The sequence below is a fragment of the Coregonus lavaretus genome, assembly GCF_964263955.1.
Source record: "Coregonus lavaretus genome assembly, chromosome: 30".
In the NCBI taxonomy this organism is placed as follows: Eukaryota; Metazoa; Chordata; class Actinopteri; order Salmoniformes; family Salmonidae; genus Coregonus; species Coregonus lavaretus.
This window is the reverse complement of record NC_140017.1, coordinates 7,321,809-7,336,044: the sequence shown is the minus strand read 5'-3', so window position 1 is coordinate 7,336,044 and position 14,236 is coordinate 7,321,809. Positions and strand designations below refer to the sequence as shown.

The 14,236-nt window shown below is 42.4% G+C and overlaps 1 protein-coding gene across 4 annotated transcripts in view; it reads right to left on the bottom strand.

Annotated features, from left to right (window-relative positions):
- Window positions 1-14,236, bottom strand: part of clasrp (CLK4-associating serine/arginine rich protein) — a 28,151-nt gene that overhangs the window by 12,965 nt on the left and 950 nt on the right. For all 4 annotated transcript variants that reach the window (XR_014610243.1, XR_014610244.1, XR_014610245.1 and 1 more), the window contains exons 2-6: window positions 2,757-2,896; window positions 2,440-2,537; window positions 2,154-2,255; window positions 1,875-1,954; window positions 1,679-1,763 (exon numbers count right to left, since the gene is read on the bottom strand). Coding sequence is in view for 1 of the 4 variants with exons in the window: in XM_084147498.1 (XP_084003624.1) it covers window positions 1,679-1,763; window positions 1,875-1,954; window positions 2,154-2,255; window positions 2,440-2,537; window positions 2,757-2,855 (464 nt within the window). In the remaining 3 variants the exon portion in view is untranslated. The remainder of the gene's footprint in view (window positions 1-1,678; window positions 1,764-1,874; window positions 1,955-2,153; window positions 2,256-2,439; window positions 2,538-2,756; window positions 2,897-14,236) is intronic.

Here is a 14,236-nt window from a genome sequence, read left to right as displayed (position 1 = left end):
TTGTATATTTAACCTATTCTTGACTCTGTGGTTCTTGCACATGTTTGGGGAACAGGATTTCATTATTTTTATCTACATTTCTGCCTGAGAAATGACACCCTGATATAGTTCTGTGATCTGTGATATACTTCTGTGAATCACTGAGGCATTGTGTGTTTTTTGTCCTCAGAACTTTCAAATAAATTGGTGTTTTATGATTAATAGTGATGTTGTGCTTTTGGACACTGTCCTCAGGCTCCAGCTTTATGTTTATATGTTTTTATGTTGATGTGCTATTGTTTTTAATTGTTTTTATTTTATTTGTATATTTAACCTATTCTTGACTCTGTGGTTCTTGCACTTGTTTGGGGAACAGGATTTCATTATTTTTATCTACATTTCTGCCTGAGAAATGACACCCTGATATAGTTCTGTGATATACTTATGTGAATCACTGAGGCATTGTGTGTTTGTGTGTTCTTTGTCCTCAGAACTTTCAAATAACTTGAGGTGTTTTATGATTAATAGTGATGTTGTGCTTTTGGACACTGTCCTCAGGCTCCAGCTTTATGTTTATATGTTTTTATGTTGATGTGCTATTGTTTTTAATTGATTTTATTTTATTTGTATATTTAACCTATTCTTGACTCTGTGGTTCTTGCACATGTTTGGGGAACAGGATTTCATTATTTTTATCTACATTTCTGCCTGAGAAATGACACCCTGATATAGTTCTGTGATCTGTGATATACTTCTGTGAATCACTGAGGCATTGTGTGTTTTTTGTCCTCAGAACTTTCAAATAAATTGGTGTTTTATGATTAATAGTGATGTTGTGCTTTTGGACACTGTCCTCAGGCTCCAGCTTTATGTTTATATGTTTTTATGTTGATGTGCTATTGTTTTTAATTGTTTTTATTTTATTTGTATATTTAACCTATTCTTGACTCTGTGGTTCTTGCACTTGTTTGGGGAACAGGATTTCATTATTTTTATCTACATTTCTGCCTGAGAAATGACACCCTGATATAGTTCTGTGATATACTTATGTGAATCACTGAGGCATTGTGTGTTTGTGTGTTCTTTGTCCTCAGAACTTTCAAATAACTTGAGGTGTTTTATGATTAATAGTGATGTTGTGCTTTTGGACACTGTCCTCAGGCTCCAGCTTTATGTTTATATGTTTTTATGTTGATGTGCTATTGTTTTTAATTGATTTTATTTTATTTGTATATTTAACCTATTCTTGACTCTGTGGTTCTTGCACTTGTTTGGGGAACAGGATTTCATTATTTTTATCTACATTTCTGCCTGAGAAATGACACCCTGATATAGTTCTGTGATCTGTGAAACAGTTCTGTTAATCACTGAGGCATTGTGTGTTTGTGTGTTCTTTTTCTTTAGAATTTTCAAATAAACTTGACGTGTTTTATGATTAATAGTGATGTTGTGCTTGTACTATTTTGGACACACTGTCCTCAGGCTCCAGCTTTATGTTGTATGTTGATCGTATTAAAACAAAGAAAACAATCTGAAGTTGTTGTTTTTAAGTTATATATACACCATGATTTTTCCGGTCCGGCCCACTTGGGAATAGATTTTCCTCCATGTGGCCCCTGAGCTAAAATGAGTTTGACACCCCTGATATAAGCCATACATTGAGAATGTGGCGATTGTGAAAAGACGGGATAGGACTTACTTTTTCTTCTCATCCTCATTTGGCCTCTGCAGGCCACCATAGAGCTCGTCCATTTGGATCTGGTACAAACACTGCTCCTCGGAGACTGCAGAGAGACAGCAGGAGGTTAGAGAACACAGAGCACTGAGAAACACAATATACCCACTGGGAGGGAGGCACAAGAGACATGGCATTACCAACACCGGTGGATACTCACTGCTGGCAAAGTCGTTCTGCACTAGGCCTCTGTAACGCTCATAGTTGCACTTCCTCTCCTCCGACTCCTGTTCTGGGGTGCTGCAACCGAAATGGAACACTTCAATGTCTTTTGCCGAAAAACGGTGCTGGTCCCACATAACACATTGAACCTTTCATATCACATTTCATCAAACAACCACAACAAAATCAACCTATGTGTGTATGATTATAATAATCCATTTCAGGGATGTCACCTTACTAGAGTGGCGTAATAAGGAGAGACCTCAGTCACACTTACGCTGTGTTGAGGAGTGGAGGGGTGTAGGTGAGTATGAAGTCCAGGTGTGCCCTCACGTCAAACCTGTCAATCATGTTGTTGGCATCTCCCTGCCAGGGCATCCTGCAACACAGAACATCCTGATTAGTATTCTCAGGTGGTGTGAGTGTGTGATGGGGTGCAGAAAGAGTGTTTTTGTTACAGTATTATATCATGTGTTTGTGCATGTAAGAGTAAGACACGGTGGCACGTATGTACATGCATGTCTCGTGTGTGTTGTATTCATGTTGTGTGTTTCTCTCCTCACATGTTGATGGGGCTTTCTGCAGCGAGCGCTACGGCTGAGTCCAGATGGATCTTATAGGCCCGGCCATGAACCTGAAGGAACTGAGCCGGGTCCTTTTTCTGTAGGAAAGGGTGAAAGGGAAGACAGGGGAGGAGACCAGAGCAGGTGAATCCTCATTCAGTAAATCACCAACTCTGGTCCTGGAGAGCTACAGGGTGTGAAGGGTTTAGTTCCAGCCCAGCACTAAAACACCAGATTATATGAAGTTGTGCAATTCTGGATGATTAGTGTAATGGGCTACGCACAACAAAAGCAAAACACTGCGCTGGGTGACTTACGATCTTCTCGTAGTACTCTCGCCGGCGCTCGCCACGGCGTTTGTAGTCCACCATCATGCCGCGCAGCTTGCGCTCATGTTTGCGGGCCTCCTGCCACATGACGGCTCCGCTGGGGGTGGGGGCGCGGCGGGGCACGGTGGCTGTGAGGAGACAGGACAACAGAATCAATACCATATTACACTAAACAAAAATATAAAAACACAACAAAAGACTTTACTGAGTTACAGTTCATATAAGGAAATCAGTCAATTGAAATAAATTCCTTAGGCCCTAATCTATGGATTTCACATGACTGGGAATACAGAAATGCATCTGTTGGTCACAGATACCTTAAAAAAAGGTAGTGGTGTGGATCAGAAAACCAGTCAGTATCTGGTGTGACCACCATTTGCCTCATGCAGTGCGACATCTCCTTTGCATACAGTGAGGGAAAAAAGTATTTGATCCCCTGCTGATTTTGTACGTTTGCCAACTGACAAAGACATGATCAGTCTATAATTTTAATGGTAGGTTTATTTGAACAGTGAGAGACAGAATAACAACAACAAAAATCCAGAAAAACACATGTCAAAAATGTTATAAATTGATTTGCATTTTAATGAGGGAAATAAGTATTTGACCCCTCTGCAAAACATGACTTAGTACTTGGTGGCAAAACACTTGTTGGCAATCACAGAGGTCAGACGTTTCTTGTAGTTGGCCACCAGGTTTGCACACATCTCAGGAGGGATTGTGTTCCACTCCTCTTTGCAGATCTTCTCCAATTCATTAAGGTTTCGAGGCTGACGTTTGGCAACTTGAACCTTCAGCTCCCTCCACAGATTTTCTATGGGATTAAGGTCTGGAGACTGGCTAGGCCACTCCAGGACCTTAATGTGCTTCTTCTTGAGCCACTCCTTTGTTGCCTTGGCCGTGTGTTTTGGGTCATTGTCATGCTGGAATACCCATCATCCATGACCCATTTTCAATGCACTGGCTGAGGAAAAGAGGTTCTCACACAAGATTTGACCGTACATGGCCCCCGTCCATCGTCCCTTTGATGCGGTGAAGTTGTCCTGTCCCTTTAGCAGAAAAACACCCCCAAAGCATAATGTTTCCACCTCCATGTTTGACGGTGGGGATGGTGTTCTTGGGGTCATAGGCAGCATTCCTCCTCCTCCAAACACGGCGAGTTGAGTTGATGCCAAAGAGCTCCATTTTGGTCTCATCTGACCACAACTTTCACCCAGTTCTCCTCTGAATCATTCAGATGTTCATTGGCAAACTTCAGATGTATTGAGCAGGGGGACCTTGCGGGTGCTGCAGGATTTCAGTCCTTCACGGCGTAGTGTGTTATAGGAGTGGGCGATATACCGGTTTGATAGTAAAAACCGGTATTGTGCCGCGCCATGATATGGATTTAGCAATATCATGGATACCGCGATTTATTCAGAATTCATAAATTCGAATTTTGCATCAATATTTTTTTGTTCCAAATTTCAACTGAGTGATAGTACTAAGTAGCTACATCTTTTCTTTTTTTTTTTTTATCCAACCTTTCTTGGTTCTTACGAATAAAAGAATGTATGTTAATATGTTGACCTATTTTTATGAGCGCACGTCGCATGCACTTGTTGCACGCATGTAGTGCTAGCAACAAAGAAGTGTGCAGGCAGCTGCAGTTAGGAGGCAGGTTAACTATTGGGGGAAAACTTTACAATCCAGGATGAGCGAAAACACAGAAATTGATGTTGCTCAAGAGCAGGAGGATAAATTGGTTAAGAAGAAAGGGGGCACCTCTGTTGTTTGGAACTGGTTTGGCTTTAAAATCTCCGACCCCGACCAAAACACTACCCTATGCAAGTTGTGTCGTCGTGTTGTCTTAGCAAAAGGTGGAAACACGACCAACCTGTTCAATCACTTAAAAAACATACATGTCCGTGAGTATGAACAATGCACCAGAATGCGTGAGACAGTAAGCCCAGGAGCTCGCCCGAAGACAAGCCAGACTCGCACTCAACAATCAATTATATCATCATTTGCTGCCGGTACTTGCTATGAGAAGACGAGCAAAAAATGGATAGACATCACAGCTGCGATTACAAATCACATAGCGAAGGACATGGTACCGATTCAAACTGTGGAGAAAGAGGGGTTCAGAAAGTTGATTCAAACTCTGGACCCAAGATATGAGATCCCGAGCCGCAAATATTTTAGCCAAAAATGCCTGCCACAGCTTTACACAGAATGCTGGGACAGAGTTTACAGTGAGATAAATAACATTCCATTCTTCTCCACTACTGCCGATCTATGGTCAAGTCGTACCACAGAACCTTATATAAGCCTCACAATCCATTACATAGACGGTGACTGGAAACTGAAAAGTAAGTGCCTACAGACGTCTTATTTCCCAGACGACCACACCGGGGAAATAATTGCAGGTGGGCTGAGGGACATACTGTCGTCCTGGGGATTAAAAGAGTCGCGTCAAGTTTGTATGACGACCGACAGCGGATCGAACATGATCAAGGCATTGCAGCTGAACAAGTGGGCAAACCTTGGATGTTTCGGACACAGGCTGCACAATGCTATTGGTAAGTTTCAGGACTGTAGCCTAGGCCTACCCTGTATGATGCTTATTATTAAGAAAAAATACAGCTCACATCAGCCATGTACCGTAGGCTAAATCTAAGCACATCAGATTTGTAAAATGTGTAACAGTTGAATGTAAATGCCGTAAATCCTCAAACAAAGATTAAAAGTTATATTGTATTGTGATTTCTATATAAAAATGCATTATTATTAATTATTATTGTATTGTGATTTGATTATTTTTCACCCTATTATTTTGATTTCTTATTCCCAATTTCCAGAGAGGAGTGTCCAAAACGCTCCCGGGCCACAGGGGTGTGCGATTTCCCGGGCCACAGGGGTTTGCAAAAAGGTGGTTAGCACGTTCTCATACAGCTGGAAAAAGCAGAAGGCCCTGATGACAGCACAGAATGAACTAAGCCTGCCCCTGCACAAGCTCATCACAGAATCTCCGACAAGGTGGGGATCTCGTCTGAAAATGATGGAAAGAGTCCTGGAGCAGGAAAAGGCCATTACACAGGTCCTGGCAGGGGACAAAAAGACACGGCACCTTGTACCTACCTGGCAAGACATCCAGGTCTTGGAATCAGTCACAGCAGCACTGAAGCCACTCCAGGACTTTACAGATGCCCTGTCAGGAGAAGCGTATGTGAGCGTGTCCTATTTGAAGCCTGTCATCAATCTGTTAAATGCAGAGGTTCTAAATCTGAGCAAGGACGATACAGAACTGACCAAAGAGATCAAGATCAAGGTTCTTGATTACTTGAATAACAAGTACACTGACCCTGCAACAGATGAGCTGCTCTCCATGGCTACCTTTCTAGATCCAAGGTTCAAGACCAGGTACATGTCCGCTGAGAAACTGGAGGACATTAAGGTATTTATTCATTTGTTCTTGTTTTATTGCTTCAAATGTAAAGCACTTTGGGCTGCATTTTATGTATGAAAGGTGCTATACAAATAAAGTTTAATTATTTTCATTTTTTAAGGTGAGAGCTGCCTCAGAGACCGAAGCCCTCCTGGTGGAGAACACAGCCCTGGGAAAATCGTCTCTTGCAGAGGATCACACTGACAGGGAGAAAGAAGCTTCCACTGCTCATCAATCAGGCAAGAAGCCCAAGAAGAGCCTTGGGAGCTTCTTTAAGCAGACCAGCAGTGCACCTGCCTCATGTTCAGAGAGGCAGATCATTGAGCAAGAGCTGAATAGCTACATTCTGGCAACGGCAGCAGACAGCGAGTCTGATCCTTTGGAGTGGTGGCGATTTCACGGATCTAATTTTCCACGTGTGAGTTGTCTGGCAAAGAAATACTTATGCATCCCTGCCACAAGTGCCCCCTCTGAGAGGGCATTCAGCACTGGGGGCAATGTGGTGACATGTCACAGGGCAGCACTAAAGCCAGAAACAGTCAACATGCTGGTATTCCTGGCACGGAACTTGTGAAGAAAGTTCTAGTGAAGATTTGTTGATATTGTTGATAATTGATGGTTGAGGCTTGAAAGGTTTAGTTTCAAACGGTTAGTTTTTTACATATCTACGGACCGTAGCCAAAACAAACACACGTATTTGAATTTGTAATTACCTTATTTTCTTTATCTCCTGTTATTTTTTATTTAATTTTACTTAATATCTAATTTATATATATATATATATATATATATATATATATATATATATATATATATATATATATAGGCCTACCTACCTCATGTTTACGGAATGCATGTTTGCACAATACAAATAAAAACTTTTCAGGTCCATACGGTCCAATGCCTCACTCTTTCTGGTTATATAAGGTTCAAATACATATTTTTCCTTAACTAATATAATTTAACCAAGAAGGGATATTAAAATGTGATTCATATTTTTTTACGTCATATATCGTGATATCATATCGATATCGTCTGGACAGTGGAAAATATCGTGATATGAATTTTAGCTCATATCGCCCACCCCTAGTGTGTTACCAATTGTTTTCTTGGTGACTATGGTCCCAGCTGCCTTGAGATCATTGACAAGATCCTCCCGTGTAGTTCTGGGCTGATTCCTCACCGTTCTCATGATCATTGCAACTCCACAAGGTGAGATCCTGCATGGAGCCCCAGGCCATGGGAGATTGACAGTTATTTTGTGTTTCTTCCATTTGCGAATAATCGCACCAACTGTTGTCACCTTCTCACCAAGCTGCTTGGCAATGGTCTTGTAGCCCATTCCAGCCTTGTGTAGGTCTACAATCTTGTCCCTGACATCCTTGGAGAGCTCTTTGGTCTTGGCTATGGTGGAGAGTTTGGAATCTGATTGATTGATTGCTTCTGTGGGCAGGTGTCTTTCAATCAATCAATCAATTTTATTTTATATAGCCCTTCTTACATCAGCTAATATCTTTTATACAGGTAACAAGCTGAGATTAGGAGCACTCTCTTTGTGCTCCTAATCTCAGGTCATTACCTGTATAAAATACACCTGGGAGCCAGAAATCTTTCTTATTGAGAGGGGGTCAAATACTTATTTCCCTCATTAAAATGCAAATCAATTAATAACATTTTTGACAAGAGTTTTTCTGGATTTTGTTGTTCTTATTCTGTCTCTCACTGTTCAAATAAACCTACCATTAAAATTATAGACTGATCATTTCTTTGTCAGTGGGCAAATGTACAAAATCAGCAAGGGATCAAATACTTTTTTCCCTCACTGTAGTTGATCAGGCTGTTCATTGTGGCCTGTGGAATGTTTTCCCACGGGAACTGGAACACGCTGCAGTACTGTCAATCCAGAGCATCCCAACCATGCTCAATGGGTGACATGTCTGGTGAGTATGCAGGCCATGGAAGAACTGGGACATTTTCAGCTTCAAGAAATTGTGTACAGATCCTTGCGACATGTGGCTGTGCATTATCATGCTGAAACATGAGGTGATGGTCGGTGGATGAATGGCACGACAATGGGCCTCAGGATCGCATCACGATATCTCTGTGCATTGAAATTGACATAGATTAAAACGCAATTGTGTTCATTGTCCGTAGCTTATGTCTGCCCATACCATAACCCCACCGCCACCATGGGGGCACTCTGTTCACAACATTGACATCAGCAAACCGCTCGCCCACACAACGCTATACGCGCTGTTTGCCTGGTACAGTTGAAACCATGATTAATCCGTAAAGAACACACTTCTCCAGCATGCCAGTGGCCATCGAAGTTGAGCATTTGCCCACTGAAGTCGGTTACGACGCCGAACTTCAGTCAGGTCAAGACCCTGGTGAGGACAACGAGCACGCAGATGAGCTTCCCTGAGATGGTTTGACGGTTTGTGCAGAAATTCTTCGGTTGTGCAAACCCACAGTTTCATCAGCTGTCTGGGTGGCTGGTCTCAGACGATCCCGCAGGTGAAGAAGCCGGATGTGAAGGTCCTGTGCTGGCGTGATTACACGTGGTATGTGGTTGTGAGGCCGGTTGGACGTACTGCCAAATTCTCTAAAACGACATTGGAGGCAGGTTATGATAGAGAAATTAACATTACGTTCTCGGGCAAAAGCTCTGGTGGGCATTCCTGCAGTCAGCCTGCCAATTGCACGCTCCCTTAAAACGTGAGACATCTGTGGCAATGTTGACAAAAATGCACATTTTAGAGTGGCCTTTTATTGTCCCCGGTACAAGGTGCACCTGTGTAATGATCATGCTGTTTAATCAGCTTCTTGATATGCCACACCTGTCAGATGGATGGATTAACTTGGCAGAAGAGAAATGCTCACTAACACGGATGTAAACAAATTAGTGCACAACATTTGGGAGAAATACGCTTTTTGTGCATATAGAAAATTCCTGGGATCTTTAATTTCAGCTCATGAAACACGGGACCAACACTTTACATGTTGCGTTTATGTATTTTTGTTCAGTGGAAATTAGACCGTTCACCCCAACTAGAGTCCGATATATCCAAAGTGGTCCTTAGTAGAGAGCCGTAACTCCATTTTCTCATTTGATGGGGCCCTGGGCCTAAAATTAACACCCGGCACCTGCCAAATGCGGGTCGATTTTGGAATTGGCTCGTAAGATGTCAATTTCACCAGCCACGTTGGTGGGTGGTCAGGGCTCCACAGTGCGAGCATGTCACTCGCATTTGTGAATAAAAATAATTAAGTATGATCACATTTGTAGTAAAATAAATGCTGCAGTAGCTGTTTTCAAAGTATTTTTGCTGTTTTGTTTCATAGCTGGTAAATTAAATCGCACAAAGTCAAAGAACTATGAATCCTAGTCCACCTCGCGCTGCAACACTGCCTGGCTGGGGGCTGTGCGCACGTGAAGAGCTGAGTGAAAGACTCCTTTTTAGAAGCGCTGCGCACAGGCATAAAAGTCGGTCTAATTTACTTGAAACTAAAGTCTACTGAAGTGAAGCTTTGTCCTTGTGTTTCTTGGCTATTTACATTGTTTTGCTCACAAGCTAGGTTGTTGTCTATGTTTGAGTTTCAACTGCTAGGGAGAGAAGGCAACACTACCACTCAGATTCACTCTCACAGGCATAAACATGACTAGTCAAGTTACCACGGTGACCTCCCGCCCTTAAAGGGCCATCTGTGATATTTTGGTTAAAAGACTCACGTCACAAAAAATGAAATTAAACAATACCCCATGTTAATTCTTACTAGTAATACATTCGTTTTAGAAATATTACAAAGCATGCTCATCTGTTTTTTGTTGGTGTAATTTCTGGCTGGTAAAAAATCTGAGTGGCTGGTATATTTTGTAATCTACCTGCCACAGTGGCTGGTGGACCAAAAAGTTTATTTTATGCCCTGATGGTTAAATACTTACTTACAAGCCCTTAAACAACAATGCAGTTAAGAAAAAAAACTGTTAAGTACAAAATTAAACATTAAAATAAATAATTAAAAGCACAGCAGTAAAATAACAGCAGCGAGGCTATATACAGGGAGTACCGGTACAGAGTCAATGTGCGGGGGCACAGGTTAGTCGAGGTAATATGTACATGTAGGTAGAGTTAAAGTGACTATGCATAGATAATAAACAGAGTAGCAGCAGTGTAAAAGAGGGGGGGGGGGGGGGGGGGGGGCAAACAATGCAAATAGTCCGGGTAGCCATTTGATTAGCTGTTCAGGAGTCTTATGGCTTGGGGGTAGAAGCTGTTAAGAAGCCTTTTGGACCTAGATTTGGCGCTCCAGTACCGCTTGCCATGCGGTAGCAGAGAGAACAGTCTATGACTAGGGTCTGACAATTTTTTGGGCCTTCCTCTGACACCGCCTGGTATAGAGGTCCTGGATGGCAGGAAGCTTGGCCCCAGTGATGTACTGGGCCGTACGCACTACCCTCTGTAGTGCCTTGCGGTCGGAGGCCGAGCAGTTACCACACCAGGCGGTGATGCAACCAGTCAGGATGCTCTCGATGGTGCAGCTGTAGAACTTTTTGAGGATCTGAGGACCCATGCCAAATCTTTTCAGTTTCCTGAGGGGGAATAGGCTTTGTCGTGCCCTCTTCACGACTGTCTTTGTGTGTTTGGACCATGATAGTTTTTTGGTGATGTGGACACCAAGGAACTTGAAGCTCTCAACCTGCTCCACTACAGCCCGTCAATGAGAATGGGGGCGTGCTCTGTCCTCTTCTTTTTCCTGTAGTCCACAATTATCTCCTTTGTCATATCTGATAACAACCTCTCCCGCAACGTGCTCAAGACAATCTAACAACTAACATTGTCTAACGACAGCTTCCGGGTAATTCCATGATAATGTAATTACGCTAAGACTCAGATTTTTCACTTTAAAATGTATACTAAACAAAACCGATTGATTTTAAAGTTTAACAAACCATAGAACTCCATGCACAAGGACTACTTCCCCAAAAAATATTTTTCCAAAAACACATTTACCAGGAAGAACTGTGCAGATACACATTTTGGTAACAGAATAAAACTGAGGGAGATTTTACCTTAATTCTATATCTGCAAAGCTTTTCCAGTAAGTTTTAAAAAATGTATTTAAGGTGTAAATTGTTCAAAGTAGTCATTGTGCATAGAGGCGTATGGTTTGTTAAACTGGTTTTTGTTTGGCATACATTTTAAAGATCCCAGATATTTTCCAAATGCCAAAAAACCTTATTTCTCTCAAATGTTCTGCACAATTGTGTTTACATCCCTGTTAGTGAGTATTTCTCATTTGCCAAGACAATCCATCCACCTGACAGGTGTGGCATATCAAGAAGTTGATTAAATAGCATGATTATTACACAGGTGCACCTTGTGCTGGGGACAATAAAAAGCCACTCAAATGTGCAGTTGTGTCACAACAATGCCACAGATGTCAAGTTGAGGGAGCGTGTAATTGGCATGCTGACTGCAGGAATGTCCACCAGAGCTTTTGCCAGAGAATTGAATGTTCATTTCTCTACCATAAGCCAACTCCAACGTTGTTTTAGAGAATTTGGCAGTACATCCAACCAGCCTCACAACTGCAGACCACGTGTAACCACGCCAGCCAAGGACCTCCACATCAGGCTTCTACACCTGCAGGATTGTCTGAGACCAGCCACCTGACAGCTGATGAAACTGTGGGTTTGCACAACCTAAGAATTTCTGCACAAACTGTCAGAAACCGTCTCAGGGAAGCTCATCTGAGTGCTTGTCGTCCTCACCAGGGTCTTGACCTGACTGCAGTTTGGCTGCGTAACCGACTTCAGGGGACAAATGCTCACCTTCAATGGCCACTAGCACGCTGGAAAAGTGTGCCCTTCACAGATGAATCCCAGTTTCAACTGTATTGGTCAGATGGAGACCGTGTATGGCGTTGTGTGGGCGAGCGGTTTGATGAAGTCAACGTTGTAAACACAGTGCCCCATGGTGGCGGTGGGGTTATGGTATGGGCAGGCATAAGCTACGGACAACCAACACAATTGCATTTGATTAGGGGTGTAACGATCCATCTACTACATCGATGTATCGATTTATATTCCTATGATCCAACTACATCGATCTGTGCTCGGCGAGTTGGCCTTTTGGACAACATATATCAATCTAACATCGTTTTAAAATGTAATAAATCGATTGTATCGATACTAGGAAATAACCCATTGGATTTAAGCACGTCAGACTTTATATGGATGTTTTTTCTTAGCACTTTTAATGATAAAGGCTTTAAACATTACTCGATTCAGTCTGCCTATCCGTGACGTCATCGCCCCGCGCCAGCAGCAGCGCAAAGGCGCAAAGACAACAAAACATAGCATGGCGAGAAATTATCAAGCCACCATTGCGGTCCTTACAAGAAACAGGAATCTAGGAAACTTCACCTGCACTGTCCAGTATCCAGGTATTTATTTCAGTCACACTGGTTGAATTTTTGGCTAAAAGGTTACTGAATCGATTTCAAGTCACTGAATCGTTTCGGATCGTATCGTTCTAAATGAACCAATATCGTCCTTGAATCGTGATACAAATCGAATCGTTGTTAAAACTAATCGTTACACCCCTACATTTTATCAATGGCAATTTGAATGCACAGAGATACTGTGACAAGATCCTGAGGCCCATTGTCGTGCCATTCATCTACCTCATCTTTCAGCTTGATAATGCCAGGCCCCATGTCGCAAGCGTCAGCTGAAAATGGCCCAGTTCTTCCATGGTCTGCATACTCACCAGTCATGTCACCCATGTGTGGGATGCTCTGGATCGACGTGTTCCAGTTCCCGACAATATCCAGCAACTTCGCACAGCCATTGAAGAGGAGTGGGACAACATTCTACAGGCCACAATCAACAGCCTGAGCAATTCTATACGAAGGCGATGTGTCGAGCTGCATGAGGCAAATGGTGGTCACACCAGATCTACACCCCTACCTATTTTTAAGGTATATCTGCATTCCCAGTTATGTGAAATCCATAGATTAGGGCCTCATTTATTTATTTCAATTGACTGATTTCCTTATATGAACTGTAACTCAGTAAAATTGTTGCATGTTGCGTTTATGTTTTTGTTCAGTGTAGTTTCAAGGTATGGGTGGTAATAATTTCTAAACGTAAAGATTTGTACAGCCCCCAGGTGGTGAGGGTAGGCAACAACACATCCACCCCGCTGACCCTCAACACAGGGGCCCCTCAGGGGTGCGTGCTTAGTCCCCTCCTGTACTCCCTGTTCACCCACAACTGTGTGGCCGCGCACGACTCCAACACCATCATTAAGTTTGCTGATGACACAACGGTGGTAGGTCTGATCACTGATGACGATAAGACAGCCTATAGGGAGGAGGTCAGTGACCTGGAAGTAATATAATATATGTGGGGCCATGACAACAACCTCTCCCTTAATGTCAGCAAGACAATGGAGCTGATCGTGTACTACAGGAAACGGAGGGCCGAGCACGCCCCCATCCACATCGACAGGGCTGTAGTGGAGTGGGTCTAGAGCTTCCAAGTTCCTCAGCGTCCACCTCTCTAAGGAATTAACATTCCATCTAAAAAAGCTCAAGAAAGAGGATTTACACCCACCATCATAGAATTTTCTGAAATCGTTTCTGTAGGTAGAAACAGATAAGATTGGCATTCCCAAAACGTTATTTTGTTTAAATAAAATGTTATCTGAGAAATTAAGCTAATTGACAGCACTCAAATTGGCCATTTTAATTTATAGGATTCATATAATCTTCAATAAATATAGTACCCAACATCCGATTTGGACCATAATTCTTCCTAACAATGAGTAAGACATGAGGAATCAAATACAATTATCAAAAGCCACCCACAGACCCCAACAACCAGTTCTCTATGTCTGACAAGTAGTATGGAGCTGCTGCTTGGAGTATTGCTTCTCCATAATATGTAATGTCTTCTCTGTGAATCTGGTGATTGTTTTTTCCCCATTCTGATAAATTAGCCATTTCAATCACTTGCATTATTTACCATAAA